Here is a 20,001-nt window from a genome sequence, read left to right as displayed (position 1 = left end):
GCGGGGTAATGATTTCACTTTAAAGTTTACAAACATGTCTGAATGGGATTCGAATCGAGGCATTTTGGTTTGTGGGCTGAGTTGCTATCCTCTCTGCCCACCCTGGTTATAGACATAATACAATTCCTGATGACATTAGTTCCTTGAGTCGAAATAATAATAACCAACAGCGACAAAGGATTTTGAATGCATTTTTCACGTTCATTTTTTGTTGAGTATTCTGCGTGCAACTTTATAAGGTGAGAGGGATGCTCTACTCCTATTCAAAGGATGCGGGAAAGCGAAGGAACGTTGTCTCAGTAGTATAATATCGTGTAATTTCCTTCAGTGAAATAGCTTCATAAGTTAAAATCGATTTTTTCGTTTGTTGGCCACGTTATGGCATTGTCCCATTTTTTCCCATCTAAGGTCACTAGGAAAATCCCCCCGCACTACAATTAAAGGTCATTACAAGTATGAAGTTCTTCCTGTTTAAACCCGAAATCTTTCCTTCGCTTGCTCCTACCCCCGCCACTGTTACATACCCACGTTGAATATTGCGATAAAACAGTTCCCTAAAGCTCAGTAAATCCAGTCTAGTACCTGATAATTATCTGTCTTTGTAAATGGTGTTGGTTCGCCTAGATAACTGAGGAAAATCATAGTAATCGATTTATTTGTTGTTTGTTTTCATGTTTTTTTAAACTTCATTTTAACTAAACGGGATCTTTTAGAAGTGGCAAAGGTGGTGGTGATGATTTTGAATATGGTTTGAGTTTCCCTCCACGTTTTCTACAAGGGCGTTGGACAAGGATCAAGGTCAGACGGAGAAAAATCTTGGCGATGAATTGTTGCACGTGGTCGGAGAAAGCTAGCGATCGCTCCTCTTTCTTCTTCCTACTGACCGACATTCCATGCGCGTGGAAGTAGGACGCCCTTGGCCGATGAGTATCTTCACACAAGTTCCGGACACCTATATGCAGTTCATTTATCTCTATAGTACATGAGTGTGGGAACAGAAGGTGTATCGGTTGATTGCATAGCATAGCACCTCCTCGCCACCTACCAGCTTACAGGAGTACCAATCAGTCTATAGAATATATATTCATCTGTAAAGTGGTAAGCAGTATGCCGATTTCTCGATCTGAGTGTAAAAGTTGAAATTCATATAACACATAAACAGGTAGTTACCATGGTAACCATGCTGATAATTACTCTCGACAGCTGTCTTTTGCATTGGAGTCTTACGTTTCCTTTTGCATTTGCTCTGACCGACTTTTCCTCTGGACAAACAGCACTTATTGGCCGCAGCGTTAGCGCTGTAGGAGCTCGCTCTACTTTTCCTCACTTCTTAAAAGTGTGACGTCACTTTTGTTTGGCGTTTCACCGTTCACTAGCTTTCTTTGTTGACTGCCACATGACGTCGGGACTGTAAAACCTGCCCTTCCAACAAGCAGCACTCAGAAAATAGTAATCCAGTGGACCTATATATTGTTGACACTCCCTTACTATGAAGCAGACGTCGATACCGGGAAGGTCTTCTCTCCTCATCCCTCATAGGCCCAGGAGTAGCGGGAGTGCTCAGACGAATGCACCGCCGTCGTCAGAACCCAAATCTAAAAGAAGCATGCGGTTCATAATCTCTCTTGGACTTGTTATTCCGGCCTTGGCCGCGGTGATAGGTGAGTGAGCGTCTTAGAGAATTATGTAATTCGCGATATATGTTAGTAGTTATTTAGTAAAAGTGGATATCTTCCGAGTTAAACACTAGCCGCCAGATAGATATAGATAGTCTAAAGCAGTGCTTCCCAAACTTCTGGATGTCAGGGCCCCCTTTGCAAAAATTAAAATATTTCACTGCCCCTCTCGAAAAAAAATCGTAATAGATAGATATATTATTATAATATTTATTGTATTTATATTCAATACAAAACATACACAGCGAATATTGCAAAAATCAAATGCATATATTACATTTTTTGCCTCTTACCGTTTGGGTATGAAGACGATGCGGGCTGTTCTGGTAAAATATGAAATACTGTCCTTTTCTGCTTCTTCTGATTGTTCGCGAGAATTTTTTATTTTCATTTTTTATCAGCCACTTATCCATCTCAGGATTAAAATTTTTAACGTTGAATAGATCAAATAATATCACCACTTACCGATACTGGCACGCCACTGATTGATAACATGAAATTAGTGAATATTACCTGAATAAATGAATCCTGGGACCAGGAACATTTTTCTCTTTTGTGACTTTGCTCCCTTTAAGGTAATTAAGCCTAACGCGAAACAGACAGCAAAGGCAGGTTATTAAAACGTGCATATGATTGGTGCGGAATTAACAAAAGATCGCGCAACCGAAAGATAAAAGCTTAGCTGACAATTGAGTTGAAATGCTAACTCTCTTCAACCGAATTATTCATTTTATATATATATATATATATATATATATATTATATTACTTAGTTTTAACACTTTTACGAATTTTAACACGTTCGTTTGAATTTTATTGCTGCCTTGGGAAATCGAACTCACACACATCTAATTAATAACAATAGTTTTTAGTTAGATACTGCGTTTGCCCATGCAACATATGGTTTTGTTTCAGTCTATACAGCATAGTTTCTGTACGAGGGGACATGTGATTCATTAATTAGTGTATTTTTATCCCAGTTGTATCTAACTGCACTATTTGTTGAGAAATATATTACACAGACTCCTCGTACCTTATTCACTGGCATAATAAAAGTACTTGTTTTTATTGCCTCTGCAGTATAGTGGCTGTTAGGGAAGGGTGTTGTTTACCACTGCAAGCGAGTTACTATCTCCCTGCACGAATTTGTTTAAGCTTTTTTTCATGTGTGAAGTATATGCGAAACTTTTATTGGTAACAGAAAACTAGCTCGGATGACAGTGATAATAAAAAATGAGTTTTGATATGTATATAAAGTCAATATCAATAGTCCCTGATTACGAAGGCGTGATGAAAGTTGATTTGGAGCTTCCCTGGAGAGTTCGAAGTAAGTACAATTAACCACTGCTTTGAAATGAAACATATGAATAAGCAATATTTACTAATATTCATTAAGCGCCGAAATACGCAGGAAGCGAAGTTTGTGAACCAACACCAATGTGTGAATTTTTCCGTTAAAATATAAAAAATAACAAAAAAGAAATAATAAATAATAAAAGTTAAATACGTTTCTTTTAAAATAAAAAATCTACTTAGTCTTACAACATTTTAAATTTGTTTTCATTATTTCACGCCCCCCCCCTCAACAAAACCTACAGCCCCCAAGGGTGCCGCGGCGTACAGTTTGGGAAGCACTGGTCTAAAGGATATGGACAATACGTGCATCACTAGTTGTCGCTAGAGGATTGGGGAAATGACAAATTTAATAAATGTCGCTAGAGGATTGGGGAAATGACAAAATTTAATAAATCTTCTAAAAATCTGAAGTATTATTTTTTCATAAAATTCTATACGTAATAATACTGTGATAAAAAATAGTCATAATAATGATTCCTAAAATTGCTTTAAGAATATTTCATTAAATAAATATGCATTTCTTTGACAATAAAAAGTTATATAAATATTATATAATAAATAAGATACTATATAACAACATTGTCTACTAAATAATATAAACAATCTAAAATAAATATTTATATGTAAAAAATTTATTTTTTTAATTATGCAATAAAATTGAATATATTGAATTATATAATAAATAATATGTGATTAAAACCTTATTGCATAATATTCACAGTTTACTTGGTGCGAATCGTACTATGAAAACAGTTACATTTTTATACTAGAGTTGCACTTTATTTAAGTTTAAGATTATGACAAATTTAATAGATCTGTAATCAACTATAGTTTGATTTCCCGGAACATTTCCCTTAAACTAAGTATTTTATTTTATTTAGATTACTTTAATTGTACTAATGATACTTTTTTAAAACTGAATCCTTCAATTTAAGTCATTAATAGCTTTTAAAAGAAAAGTATGAAAACCCTCATTATATGGAGATCGCTCTAATTTCTTAGAGAATACTACAATTTTATTTAAGGATAGTCTAATATTATGTTAATAAAAATATTGTAAAAATTATAAAATTTGAAAATTTTTATTATATCTTTGTTTTTCTTTGGTAAAAATAATTACATAAATGTTAAAATGAAACACCTATAAATTTATTTTATCAAATTTTATAAATAAAGAAGATCAGTACCAAAATTTTTTTTTTTTTTTTTTTTTTTTTTAGGAATTCAGGGTGAAGAATCAATCGACCGTGAGATGCGGTGATTGATTCATTTAATCCAATACCCTTGGAGGGTAACGGATGGCAATGCTGTAGCCAATGAAGTTCTAACTGAGGCTCCGCTATTGCTGTTACCCTCCTGCCATGATCAGAGCTTTAATAGCTCAATAAAAATCTTCCTATAGCGATACATAATCTCCATGCCCATTCAGGGCGAGCAAACTGCTCGTAAATTTTACCCTCACTGTAACCACGACAGATAGCGAGGAATATGAAAAGCATTTTGCTTCACCCTTAAAGAATAATTGTCAATTGTCAAAATAGAAATATGAATATATATGGCCCCTTTTTAGGACTTCCAGGGTAACGAATGGCAATGCTGTAGCCAATGAAGTTTTAACTGAGGCTCGGCTATTGCCGTTACCCAGCCATGACTAGAGCTTTTAGCTCAATAACACTCCTTCCACACAGATTTACTTCATTCAGATGACGGGATAAAGAGTCAAGGACTTAGTCCATCGCCCAGTTCTTTTAAGAACTTAAAATAGAAATATGATTACATTTCGTAATGTTTTAAACTTTACTGTCAGCTATTAATAATTAAGCTCAATGTTTTGAACTTCACTGTCATTATTTAGAGGCCTACTACTCTTTTTTTTTATTTTATTATTTTTTTTTATTGCTTCACTTTCTCTACTGGCATGTTTCACTCCTCCCTTAGAAAATTATTTTAATTTAACATCTTCAAATTTTTCGTTTTAAATTGTAAGTTATTCAAGTTCATTTCCTAAAGTATACCCAGACCTGGTAACTGTCCTTAGGGGGGGGGGGGGGACAAGTACTCTTTTCAGATAATATGAAACTTCAAATATGCCGCATAAGGTAAACTGTTTAACAATATTAAACAGAAATGGGTAACATCTATTTATTCAAGTTTAATGACATAAGCATTCAATGTGGATAAAAATGTCTGATATTTTACTGGTATGCCAAAAACAAACAGCTCCAAGTTCAGTTGTGGTAATGAGATGAATGAATGAATTGTGTCACAACTCAAGAATACGAAACTCATCATTTTATAACTCTCCTCGGATCATTTCCTTACTTGTTTTCTAATGCTTTGTTCGAGTGATTAGTGCTATGAAAAATAGAATTAGTAACATCAGCATGTTTTCAAAACAACTTTTTAATTCCTGTTTTCTGTGTCTTTTTTTTTCCTTTAGAGATTGTAAATTTGTACAACTAAATAGCGGCCTTTGTCGTGAAAATGAAAAAAAAAGTTATTTCATAGCCAGAGGGAGCATCTGATTAGTGGGGCTATGGGTTAAAAGAAGTAACAGAGAAACCTGCGAAATCAACCCCTAGTGACAGTGGTCTCCAAGAAGAATCACAACCATCGGTCATCCTCAAGGATTCTGAAATGACTCATTCGAACATTGACTTAAAGGAATTCTTGATGCTGGCAAAACTTCCCATACCGAAGGCTTCCTAAACTTCGTATTAATTGTATTAATTCGTAGGGGAATTGTAAGAAATCCCTTGTAATTTATGGATAGTACATATTATCTAAGTTCCGTTATTTTCCTGTATTAACAAATTACATACTCTCAGCTGAAAGCAAGAAAACGAGGACATCATTGAAAATAAAAGAAAAAAGTGTTCCACAAAAATACAAGAAATGCAGGAACAGCATCGATGCCAAGAAACAAAAGGAGACCCTCAGCCCCAAGGCAGAAAATTAAACAGGTTCTTTCTCTCCATCCCTCCCTCCCTTGAGGAAAACCGCAAAAAGAGTAATTCTCATGGGTCACCAAAGAGGTCAGCATCTTTTCTAGGAAGCTACTTTGCTTTCATTTAATTTTATCAAATAAAATTGGATCAAAGACGAAGAAATTCAACTGTAAAATATGGAAAGCTAATACATATTCTGTAAATGTAGAAAGGAGTATCTATTGGACTTAGCAAGTCCAATAAATACCCTTTCTATTTTGTTATATGTTGAACTTCGCAAGATTGTTTAGTGTCGCATTCACATGTTAAGTTCTCAAACAGCGTTAGCTGAAGATGACGAACTAGGCTTCGAAGTTTCAATCACTCAGAAAAGTACTACTTGGTGGGGTTGCATATCTGCAAGCTGTGAAGTTAAGCAAATAAGGTTTCAAACAACAGATCAATTTAGTTATAGAAAATGCATCCACGGACCAGTGTACGTCATGTATTTGGAAATACATCAGAACTGTTGAAATATTTATAACACAACCGTGTTTCAATGACCATTTTCCGTTATTATATGCTTAAATATTAAAGAGAGAGAGAGAATGAGATGAAAAAATATTAATATAAAAGCGTAGGTTCAGAAAATACAATAGTGCAGTGCGCGTAAACCACGTCGTTCAGGGAGCATGGGAAGTTGACTAAGCGAAGAGAGTTCCTTTAAGTTAATTCCTTTAAGCAGCGGATAAACATCATATGACAAAATCTAGTTTGGATTTGGGTGAAATGCCTTTGTACCGCTGTGCCATATATCACTAACTGAGCACACGAATGATTACTGCGCTATAACTAGAAGATTCAGAACTACCAAGTGTACAATATTGTGCATACCGACAAGTAATGCAAATACAAGCTAGAATGTGCGTCTGAATATATCTTCGTTAACTAGATAATTTATTATTTTCAAAAATTTTCTCTTGCATAGATAAAATAGAAATGTACAAGATAATCACAATATCTTTGTTTTATATGGAGCAAGAACCGAACACATAAGAGACCAAGATGCAAAAGCTATGCGTACCTTTGGATATGAAATCCTTAGAAAAGTTATTGGACCAGTATGAGATAACACACAACAGGCAAATGGAGAAAAAGACATAATCAAAAGCTATAGCTCCACACTAATAGCTAACGAAATGACAGCTTGTAGGCTGCGATGGATTGGACATATGGAAAGAATGGGGGAGGTGAGGAGAGAATAACTAAACAAAAATTTCAACGTGAAGCCTAATGGAAAGCGACTTAGAGGAAGCCCACAGAAATGTTGAGAAGATAACGCCTAAAAGAATGATAGCTAACGTGAAATGTCTGGATTGGATTAGACTGGACTGGAAGAAAGAGTGGAAGAAGATGGTGCTTCTAGCAAAGAATCTCAGACGTTCAGTAAACTAGAATAAGGAGACTTGGTTGAAAATCAATTTATCAAAAGATTATTCGCTAAGTTCCGTTAAAACACATGCCACATGGCAGGCAAGCTTATAAACATCTTTGGCGACACCTAGTGGAAAAAAGTGATGTTCACTAAATTTGGCTTGTATCTTACATCCATCTGTGTCCGAATAATGTTCAAAATTATCTTAATTATTTAAATACTCTTGTAGATATTATCCACTGCTCATTTTTATAAAAACAGTCTTCTAAAAATACTTATGCTACATTTTGAAGAAAATAAAAAAGAGAGAATGGATTATTTATGAGTTAAACACTACTTTATGAAAATGAAAAACTGCTACGAAATTTAAGGTATTTTAATTAATAATGAATAACTAATTTTAATATGGAAAATCTAGTAGAAATATATGGTAAATGTAGTGGCAAAGAAAGTAATATAAAGTGTTTAATGAAACAAAAAGATATGAAATGCATTATACATTAATTAAGGCGCAGATACCGCCGAAAATATTTCAAAATCCTTGATGCAGGTGCGAGTGGGAACTGCATTAAGGATGTGTTCAACAGAAGATGAGTTAGACGATCTCATGTTGGGGTGGTAGGCATTTTGTTCTCTCCAAAACTGTGTTTTTTATAGCGAAAAATTAACTGGAGACCACATGAAAATCAAACACGTAAATGCATATCCTTAATCGGTTTATCTATAGTTTCACTCAAACCTTAAAGTTACACCGTGCGATGAAAGTCATTTACCACCTGAAGATACAAATATCCATGCTCGCGGTGAAATATGAATATCCTCAAGCTATTTGGGTGAATAGCGGAGAAGCTATCTACTCGGCTAATCAAGCAGGCATTAATTTATTCGTTTTTTTTTCGATAGTTATTGAAAAAATATTCCATAAAAGATTATCAACTTTTACTTTTTTCTAAAAATATATAGTAATGCATCTTATATATCACCGTAACATTCATATCTTATTTTCTTTTACATATCACTTTCAAGAAACTTGTCTAATAGCACGTGTATAAAATCAGATTTAGAATTTTACACTGGTGCCTGAGACTGGCATTCTGTCGATACCCAAAAGATTACGGCTTCCATCTTCTTCCTGTGGAGAATGAAAGGCTTTAAAGCAGGTTTTTTTTTCTATCTTAGCAACTACCTCATGACACTGACAACTAATATTCTGTCAAAAAGCCCTCAGAACTGTTTGTCGTCTTCTCGACGGGATTCTCATTCTAATGTGTTCAAATACAAGGAGTTGTCGCTGCATGCAGTGCTAATACTTAAGAATAGTAAATAATAATAATAATAATTAAAGACTATATTCAAAAATCTTTTGATAAATCCATTTCCTATGAAACAAACTTCAACTTGAAGAGTTGGTTTCATTTGTTTCGTACTTAAAGTAGGCGAGACCGTTAAGCCTAAACTAACTTTTGAAGACTGGTTGGTAGCCATTCTCCACCTTCAGCCATGAGAGACAGCTGGTCAAAGGCTATCAATGATTTTAAAAAGCATCAGAGGAGGAGAATATGGTTATCACGAGATGCCGCCATCTCGTGATAACCAACCCTATTACTATATATTACTATCTGAAATATGAGTTCTATGATGAATTTTCTAAGTTGCGGTATTAAAATCCTGTGTTTCCCAGAGGGGAAGGGGGGGGGGGGGGGGAACCTACTTGCCCGTTCTAGACATTGACTAACTCCGGAACCTCTCGAGGAAAGACTCAGAAAAAGTTTCTCTAGTGTGAAAGACAAACAGAACTTATAACATCTTTCTTCGGAGATCTTAGCGCTATGGATGATTATGCCCACTTTTGATCACGTGATACTAAATTCTTCATGCCATTGTTAGCATAAACAAATAGTCATACAGGAGCTCAGACGATGCATTGTCCAGTAATGATGCAGGATTTAAGTGTTTACCATACCTTCTGATGGAATGGATTGACCACTTCGCCGAGTATATCGTGGTGTGTCAACTCTCCAACCAATAAGCTACATCTCTACGAGTACAGTTTCTGGATTACTTAAGGCACAACCTATCCACAGCACTAAAATATCTTAGTAGGTTAACAACTTTAACATTTTATCCATTTATGATGCCAAAAGGCTGTCACGGCAGCTTATTAATGTCTACAGATGCCTTCATCAATTTTTCGGGTTATTAAAAGTGTGCTGGTCGGTCTTTATAATGATTTAAATCCTACATACATAAAAATCTTCATCATCCCTTTCTTTGGATGATCCTGTAACTTTAATTTTGTGAAAAAAGAACGTACATATTAAGAAAGTTTTTTCCTCAAGCCCTGGTAAAACAGCCTGGTTGAAGTAATTATCATCGTGATATCATTAAGAATAATTAGGGTAAAATATTGTACCGCATTGCAAGTTATTACAGTTCGAAGTTCTTTGTTTATTTAATCACGTTTTTTTCCCTTCTGTGAGGAAGACAGACAGAAAGAAAGAGAGAAGTGAGTAATTATAATTATAAAAAAATTCTATACATAATAAGGTTTTATGCCCCCTTTTTCCCCCTCCACAATCTGCTTTAGCCATTCCTTCTCAATGCAAAAATGGTTAAAAGGAAGTGCTACGCAAGGGCGTTTTATCCCCTTCCAGGAAAATATGGACGCAGCAGTAACCGATATCCGAAAGTCTGTGCTATGAATTTTTATTTTGCTTTTGGAGGCAAAGAAATAAAAACACAGACCTCAATTACCCTTTTTTTATTTCGTTTATCGTTATAACGGGCACACAGTTTCCTCAATTACAGTACACACACGTCAAGTAAACATGTTTACAATAATTAACGAACAGCAGTATTCGTGGTGTACTGCATTGTCCTAAACATTATCCGTTTTCTCTACCAAAAGGCTTAACAATTTCCATTACCTTTTCTTTCTTTTTCCACCTTGACTTCACTTCCATTTTAGGCAGACCGAACGAGTTCGAACTGTTTTGAAGTCAATTCTCTATCCACTTCAAAATAGCTGGTCACAATCTGTCTCCTTTTTAGCGAGACAGGCAGCCTGTTAAGCTCAAATGATTAAATATCTGCTTTGCTCTGCTAGAAAAAACTATTCGGCTGTGATAGTACGATGGAAGATAAAAAGATTCGAATTATTCTGAGCAGACGAAGTCTCGTTGTTCGTCTGCTAGAATAAATCCTTATAAATCCGTCACTAAACAAAAATAGCTAATCAGGAAAGTGTGTCACGTGAGTTTCAATAAGTAAAAAAAAAAGGAAAGGAGGGGGGAGCTATTGTTTTTTTTAAAAAAAAACAAATTTCGCTTAGTATATCACTTGCAAAATTGCCCATCGCAAGAGAGAGAGAGAGAGAGGGGATTTAAGCCATGAATGCCAAGGTAGGACCAAAATCAGGAACCGATGCATAGACTGCTTCTGCACAGTTTCTACCCACCCCCGTATAATAATTAATCAACCAACCAAACAACACAAAAAGAGACACGAACTTCTGTTTTTTTTTCTCATTCTTGTTTATAAATGCTTTTTTTTAAATCAATTTTGATTTTTTGATTTTTTCCTCCCCAGCCAACCTTGAAGACTTTTGAGAATCTCTTTTTTTTCCTTTTTTTTTCTTTTTAATCATATTATCATGAAATTAATTGCATTTAAACCACAATTAGAACATTTTATTTATTCGAAAGAGTAGAATTTTTTAGACTTAAAAAAAAATATTAATAAAATAAAAAAAAAACGAAAATTTACTTTTCAGAATACTGAATTGGCAAATATGCTAAATACCCAGTCGCTTCACTGTTTCAAATACTTAGTAGTAGTATAACTTCAAATAAATACAGTGTGTTAGAAGCCAACGCTATGTTTATTGTGAGCCTGCTTTGTTTTCTTAATATTTAAATTATAAATCAATTTGAAAGCTTACAACTCAAATATAAAACAAATATAATTGTAAGTATAACCTGCTTGGCTTTCCAAGTTACATGAGTAATTGCAACCAACTATATAAAAAGGAAAAAAATGACAAAACAGTACTTAACACACATTGTATCTTCATAAAATCAACGCATTTCTTTTCCTCTGATGAAAAACTGACAATATAACAGATTAATTATAATTAATATAACAGAAGACATAACAAATAACAGGGCGAACTTCATGTATTAGAAGTTGAACTGAATTGGAATAAAACTTTAAAAAGAAAACGGTAAAAATTTAAAAGTTAACTTTAAAATAATCCATCATTATAGTTAAAACATTATACTTGAACATAAACAGCATTTATGTATAAAATGACTAAAATTAGCACACGTGAACCACAATAGTAGGTTTTATTATTACGTAAATATTTCGTCCTCGGTATCTTAGGACATCATCAGTACAGTAGAACAATACTAGGAATGACAGAAAGGATAGGGTGCGTACGTACAATGGAATCCAAATTGCGCGTAGTGGCGTTCCGGCCTAAACTTAAATTAGATTAATTAAATTAAATTAAAATTAAACTACAATTAAGTTATTTTTACACAATTTTGTATGACAATTTCCCATACTTTAGGGATGGCAAGAACATCATTGTGGTTTTGATTTGATCTGTGAAGTAGGGCTTCAGCACTTTCTTTATATAAGCGTTCATATTTATACCAAGATCTGTGTAGGAGTTTTATCTTTTCCCAGTGGATCCTGTGGGTTGGGTTTTCAACTCCGTGTTGAGCGAGGCCTGATTTTTGCGGTTTGATGAGGCGGATATGGTCTTGATGAAAATACCCGAAATGCGTTTAAAAACTGATCTGCCTGTCTGTCCAAAATAAGAGAGTTTACAGGAGCATGGAACCTCGTATACACCAGGTAGTAGCATAGGTGAAAGTTTGTCTTGGGGCGAAGGCAACAGGTTGTGGATCTGGTTGATTTCATTTTTTAATTTAATTTAATTCGATTTAATCTAATTTAAGTTCAGGCCGCAACGCGCCACTGCACGCAATTTGGATTCCATTGTACGTACGCACCCTATCCTTTGTGTCATTCCTAGTATTGTTTCTACTGTACTGATGATGTCCTAAGATACCTAGGACGAAATATTTGCGTAATAAAAAAACCTACTACTGTGGTTCGCGTGTGTTAATTTTAGTCATGAATTCTCCACAGGTTTCTCTATATAATCAAAAAAATCTATAAAATATTTAATGCTATTTTAAGGCAACTTAACACACCTATTTATTTTTATAATAAAAATAATTAATGATCAGCGGAAGGAAAATTTCCTGACATTAATTAAAATGATGTTAATTAATGATGCAAAGGTTTTTATGAGTTTGAAAACTTAAATACGACAATGATTCAGCACCGCGAAGGGAGCACAAACAAGGAATAGAAGGTAGTGCGTTGAAAGAGTGTATAGAAACCAAAGCACGTTACCTGGCCTAAACTTAGGAAAGGAAGAAGAAACTTATTTGAATTAAGCGTTTAGTCTTGATGCGAGTCGTAGGCATATTTTTGTGAACGATTGTCTTTATTCCGCTAAAGTAATACTAGTTGCGACTTTGTCACACGAGCAGTAACTTGTTCTCACAAGCTCCAATGACTGGTGGCTTGTGAAAAGACGTTATTGCTTGTGTGGACAAAGTCACAACGTGCGCTTTGTTTTGATAGAAACTTATGATGTCTGCGCATATGGGCATTGCTTGGATAATTTTGTTAAAGAAAAATAATATTCTATTAAAAATGCTTGTATATTAAAAATTTGCTTCTAAATTAAATATTATACTATTTCTTAACTAACATATTATTCAAAGTTATAGTAGCATCAAATACACCTCTAAAAATTTTACATATCAATTTTTATCTTTAAAAATGCAAAGGTGAAGTGATTTGTGAGGCGAGACAGATATCGACCTTGAGATCGGTGATTAATAATTAAAATACCTTTGGAGGGTAATGGATGGCAATGCTGTACCAATGAAGTTTAACTGAGGTTCGGCTGTTGCTGTTATAAAATTCAAAAACTCTCGATTCTCATCGCCCAAGGGGGGGGGGATGAGAATCGAGAGTTTTTGAGTTCGCTCTCTTAAGGTTTTTGCTTTAAGGGAGCAAAATTTGAGTCTCCGGGGGAAGTGTTCTCCGGCACGGCCCGCTGAGGGGCGTTGTCGGTGAATTATTTTCTTCGGAATTTGAGCGGTTCTGCTCGGTGGTGGGGGAACTCGTCACTGAGTGGAACCAACGCTGAGATATGGACGGTCTTTCGCCCACTATGGAGTGGCCTAGAGATAGTCCGATTTTTTGAGATTTCACCTTTACTTAAATAGTCAGTGATTAACCCTTGGAGGGTAATGGATAACAATGCTGTAGCCAATGAAGTTCTTACTGAGGCTCGGCTATTGCTGTTACCCTCCTGCCATGATCAGAGCTTTAATAGCTCAGTAACACCTTATCCCTACACTGACCTCTACACGGGGAAGATGAAAAGCATTCTTGCTTCGCCCCTTCAAGCCAGTCCTTATTATCCTTATAAGGACTGAAGTGATTTGTTGTCCTTCTCTATAACTTATCGGCTAAATAATTGATTTGATTTGATATTCGCAATTGGACATTAATAGGTTGAAAATATCGATTCTAAAATTCGTTGTAATGAAAGCACAAGCCTACAATATCTAAAACCATATTTTCTTAAATTTACACTGAAAGCAGACATTTATTGTTTCTTGACCAAACAATATCGCTTTTTTTTTTTTTTTTTGCATCTCCAAATAGAGATTCTTATAGCATCAGATATATTGATCTCTTTCTATTTAAGTCAAACCTCTCGAAACATTCATGCACTTATCATGTAACCATTCAGCAAAAACATTACCAGGAAATGGGTATCAGTTCAACAAAATATGTCAAAGCACGCTATGATTGAGAACTTCCTCATATGTGCTTGAAGACTTCCTTGAGTAAACCATACTTGAATGAGACTCATTAATAACTGTGAAAAGTATTTCTTTGTAGTGTTTCTATACTACCAGAACAATGACGTTTCCTTATTCTGCTACGCGTCAAAATTTTATCTATTGCGGAAACCAAATACTGCATATATAACGTTTTCTGAGTTTAGTTATCTGGTTTGTGTATATGAATCAAAACCGAGTCGTTGTTAATTAAAATCTCTATTAATAAGCATAGCAATATCGAAGAAATGTGCGTGATTAATTCTTTAATAGAACTACAAATAAAGTAACTGAATTTCAATTAAAATTTTCTTCTTATAATAATTGCTATGGACAGAAATTTTGAAGAGGTGTGAATGCATATAATTAATTTGCTAGTAGAAAAACAAATCAATTTCCTTACTTTTCTAAAAAAAACCCTCTTCTTTTAAGAATACATAATTCTAATATTTTAAGAAGAAATTTGCTCTTATAGGCGTTTAGCGTTTTTAGCAGAAAATGTTATTTAATTATGGATCTAGGATATAATTCTTTGCCTTTGTACAAAAATATAAACAATGCTATCATGTTTCATTATAAACAAATTTGGTCTTCCCTTAAAAGTAAATTTCTTGTAAAAAATACTAGAATTATGTATTCTTAAAAAAAGAGGATATATTTAGAAAAATAAGGAAATTGATTTGTTTTTCTACTAGCAAATTAATTACATGCATTCACACCTCTTTAAAATTTCTATCCATAGCAATTATGAAAAGAGGAAAATTTTAATAAAATGCAGTTAATTTATTATTCGTTCTACTAATATTATATTTTATACTACAAAATTAATTACACCTCTTCAAAATCGTTGTCCATAGTAATTATTAAGAGAAGGAAACTTTTTTTTTCATTTCAGTTTTTTTCTACAGATAAAGGGAAATATGAAAAGCATTCTTGATTCACCCATCTAGCCAAAAAAAAAAATTCATTTCAAATGTAATAATCATCATCATCATCAAATTCCTGCCATGTACCCTCAAAGGATGTACAGGATATGATAATACTACATGAAAAAATTACATCATTACTAACTTCCTATCTACAATTTTCCTCCAAATCAGTCTGTTACTTGTCAAGACTCCAGCATTATCAGAGCCTATATTTCTATCGTCTAAAGCACTTTACCGTATCAATCCACCTATATCTTGGTCTTCCTCTGGGTCATTTTCCTGCCAACCTCGCAGACAATACTTGTTTTGCTAATCTTTCCTCTCCCATTCTATTTAAGTGACCATACCACCTGAGATTAGCGCGCTGCTAACGCATTCCTAGATGCTGACAATGTCAAGTTCTTTCCTAATATCCTCATTTTTAATATGATATTGCCATTGATGCCATCTGTTCACGCCTATAATCTTTCTCAGGACTCTCATATCTGCGGTATCTAGTCTTTGATCAAGTGTTTTACTTCTGACCCAGCTCTCAGATCCATAAGTTAAAATTGGTTTGAACACTGTCTTGTATACAGCTAATTTAGTGTTCTCACTAATTTCTCTCTTATTCCATATGGATTTATTCAATTGACTTCCCACCATACTAGCTTTGCTGATTCTGTTGTCTATTTCTATATTGAATTTACCATCTTCACTAAAAATCGTGCCAAAGTAGCTGAAATGTTTTACTTGTTCCACAGGTTCTCCATTCACAACACAGTTGACATTTTCAATGATTCTGCCTATTTTCATTGTCTTTGTCTTTTTAATGCTGACCTTCATACCATATCTATTACAACAGTTATTCAATTTCGTCAGAGAATCTTGCAGACTTGTAGCGGATTTATTTAGAAATATAACATCATCTGCATAAAGCAAAGAGCTGACATTAACATCTCCAATTTTGATATCATGTTTAATACCACTTTCCTTCATAATGTGATCCATATAGATAATGAATAACAGAGGGGATAATGTACATCCTTGCCTCACACCAGATTTAACATTAAACCATCTTCCTGTACTTCCTTCAATTCTAACTGCTGACTTACAACTCAAATAAAGACTAAGCATTGCTTGATATAATGCCCCATTGACACCATATAACTGTAGCGTATTGAATAGCTTCTCTCTTGGCACCTTGTCATATGCCTTTTCCAGATCGACAAAACTTAAATAGAGATCTTTGTTATATTCCCATGATTTCTCGACTATTTGTCGTAAAGTGAAGATCTGATCCTGACGGCCTCCATTTGGCCTGAATCCAGCTTGTTTTTCACGAAGCTTTTCTTCCACAATTCTTCTCAACCGTTTATCAAGTATACTTGCATAGATCTTGCCGGGAACACTCAGTAGGGAAATACCTCTGTAATTCTCACATTCAGTTTTATTTCCCTTTTTATATATGGGTACTATGAGAGCTCTACTCCAATCATTGGGAATTCGTCCCTCTGTCCAGGCTTTCTGAACTATGCAGTGCAGCCACTGTAAGACTTTTATACCACAATACTTCAGCATTTCTGGTCGAATATCATCTACTCCTGCTGCCTTTCCACATTTCAAGCCTTTGATGGCTTTTTTACTTCAAGTATGGATATGGATTCCTGACTGCATGCCTGGTCAGTGTTTTTTACCACCGTGCTGTCATCGCTGCTTGTTTCATTCAGCAATTTTTCAAAGTAATTACTCCGTACTTCAAGGATATCTTTTTCTCCCGTTTTCATGTCACCTTTATCATCTCTAATTCCTTTTATAGCACTCTTTCTCCATTCCTAAGCTTCTTCAACAACCTCCAGAATATTTTGCCACCTTCTTAATATTTATTTTCTATATTCTTGCCAAAGTCCTCCCATGACTTTTGTTTAGCTAGTTTTACACAATGTTTAGCATTCTTGCTTTTGTCTCTGTATTCTCTAAGAGCACAAGCTGACTTATTTGCCAGGAACTTTTGATATGCTTTCTTCTTTTCCTTCACTGCCTGTTTAACTTCCTGTGTCCACCATGGAGTTCTAATTTTTCTATCCTTGCAGACAACTTCACCACATGCCTCTCTATCTGAATCAATCAGGCCTTTCTTCAAGGCTTGCCACTGAATCTCCAAGGTTTGATTCCTGTTCTCAAACTCTTTGAAATGTAATAACAATAATAATAATATACCTTGTATATTTTCTTTATTTTTAAGAAAGCCTGAGAAAGCTTACACAATTTTATACAAACATATCACCGTAGTGAAGAGTAATCGTAGAAACGTTCTCCGTTCTGAAATCGAAATTATCCTAAAAAATCTTTATGTGATGGTTGCTTATAATCCCAACGCAACAAGACAATAGTCCTTATATAAGGACTGGCTTAAAGGGGCGAAGCAAGAATGCTTTTCATCTTCCTCGCTATCTGTAGAGGACAGTGTATGGTAAGCTGTTATTGAGCAATTGAAGCTCTGATCATGGCTATTGTTTCTTATAGTCCTTATAAGGACTGGCTTAAAGGAGCGAAGCAAGAATGCTTTTCATCTTCCCCGTTATCTGTAGAGGACAGTGTAGGGATAAGGTTATTGAGCTATTAAAGCTCTAGTCATGGCAGGAGGGTACAGCAATAGCCGTGCCCCAGTTAGAACCTCATTGGCTACAGCATTGCCATCCATTACCCTCCAAGGGTATTGGATTCTTCATTCATTACCCTCTCCTAACAAGACAAAAATGCGTTCCTAGATTAATTTCAATTTTAATTATGTCATTTTTTATATGGTGAATAAAAACAGTTTTTTCTAGTTATTAGTTTCAGAAAATTTCATAGTTCGTACATTCGGCTTTGAAATAATACTGGATCTAATATCCGTTTTTTTTTTTTTTTGAATAATTTTGCATCGCGAACTGAAGTTTTGGGCTCTTTATTTTAGTAATTACATTATATGGATGTTTCGACAGAACAACTATTAGAGAATCCAGTTATGCAAAATCATTCTTGAGTTGAGACTTACATAATAATGTCTCAAATTAATTATTACTTTATGTAATAAATAATATCAACTATTGATTTCATTTATTATTAAATGATTCTTATAATTTCGATTAAAATTCATCTTAGCTAAATTGCAAAGACCCCTTTGACTTCATATAATAAAATAAATGAGGAAAAATCATAAAAACAATAAGATAATAAAAGAAAGTCATGAAATCTATAAAATCATAAAGTAAATAAAATACATTTACTATGTATTAATATCAACAAAAATTTTAAATCGATATTTCTTTACGAAATAAAAATATAGAAACGTTTGCACTTAGATTTACAGTACCTCTTAAATAAATAATCTATCAACAGCTGGTTAAAATAAATCTTCTATGCCATGTTATTTCTCCAAAGCTGTGGTGTCACTCGTTAGGCCTAACTTTTTGGAAATCGATTGACAGCTAGTAACTCCATCTTCGGCGTCGCCGGAAGATTGGCAAAATCGTTAGTCGGCATGTATAGGTGAAGGCGACACATGAAATGGTGATTACACTGCTGCTATTTCATGTTACTGATAGCAATAACTAGGATTCGGGGTCTGTTCCGAAAAATCAACCGTGAATTCTACGGTCTTTGTTTTTTTTTTGTAAATGATAATTAAATTCAAAAATAAGAGTAATTTGATTGCAGTAAATTAAAATATGGATCATATGTGATCCATACTTGAATATCTTAGTTATTCAAGTAAGGTCTCAGCAGCGATAGAAGCGTTCGTTTTTTTTTTTTTTTAATGTTGAGAAAATAAAGAACAATGTTAATCAGAACGAAAACGTAGTTATGCTAGTCTTCTTGAAATTTCCTTAGCAACAAACTAAATGAAATTTAAAACCTTGGAAAATTTTAATTTGAGAAATATTTCAGTTTTATTCTTTTGAAAAGAATAATAACGAAACAAACTCCACGTATTATCAGAAACGGCAGAGGGCGCTGCTATGACTGTAACACAAACATTATTTTCCGAAAGTTGGAATTTTAATTTGCTGTGAGTAAGCTGGAAAATAATTAAATAGATGGAGGTTATTAGCGCAAAGTCAACAATCGATGTAGCACAATATATGACAGGGTTAGGGGGACAGATTGCCATATCAAGACATAATCATTCTTTGAACGCACAGATCCGTAACGTTAAAAGAGTTCTTTGATTACTTTGCTTTCATTCAACCGTTCACACTTCGCCGAACAGGCTCTACTTTTAAAGTAAAAATGAGAATATAGAGGGCAAAATTCTGAGAGAAAATATTCGCATTTCTGATTTCTTTTTATTCCTCCTTTTCACGTGAGACATTACTCGAGTAGTCTAATTCTGTCAAGACTCAAATTATGACAATTTTTTATATTTATTCATTGGATGTAATAATATATAATATAATATAAAACACATACAAGGCATTTTTGATATCAGTTGTCTATTGTAGAGGATCTACAACACAGATCAGATCAGATCAGACAAGTACCGATCACTTTAAAGTTTACACGGTGTTACCAGTCATCATTTCTGTCGCGAGCTGAAAAGCCCGACTTTGAAGGGTAATCTTTGAAGACAAATAATTGTCTACTAATTCCTAATAATTTTCCTGACTCTGCTTTCCGGAAGGAGTGGAAACCTCCTTCCGTGGTAGCAGTATACCAGCTAGTTATTATCTATCATGAACCGTATCTATCTTCTATTAGTTTGCCTCAGTAAAAA

At 34.3% G+C, this 20,001-nt stretch overlaps 1 protein-coding gene across 1 annotated transcript in view; it reads left to right on the top strand.

Moving 5' to 3' along the window:
• The first annotated feature begins 1,489 nt into the window (after positions 1–1,489).
• Positions 1,490–20,001, top strand: part of LOC150105195 (uncharacterized) — a 55,033-nt gene continuing 36,521 nt past the window's right edge. Inside the window, exon 1 of the mRNA XM_090395135.1 lies at positions 1,490–1,661. Within this exon, the coding sequence (XP_090251261.1) occupies positions 1,490–1,661 (172 nt within the window). The remainder of the gene's footprint in view (positions 1,662–20,001) is intronic.

The sequence above is a fragment of the Typopeltis vanoorti genome, chromosome 7, assembly GCF_054136105.1.
Source record: "Typopeltis vanoorti isolate ZY-2024b chromosome 7, IOZ_Tvanoo_1.0, whole genome shotgun sequence".
NCBI lineage: Eukaryota > Metazoa > Arthropoda > Arachnida > Uropygi > Thelyphonidae > Typopeltis > Typopeltis vanoorti.
This window is presented reverse-complemented; position numbering and strand designations above follow the sequence as displayed.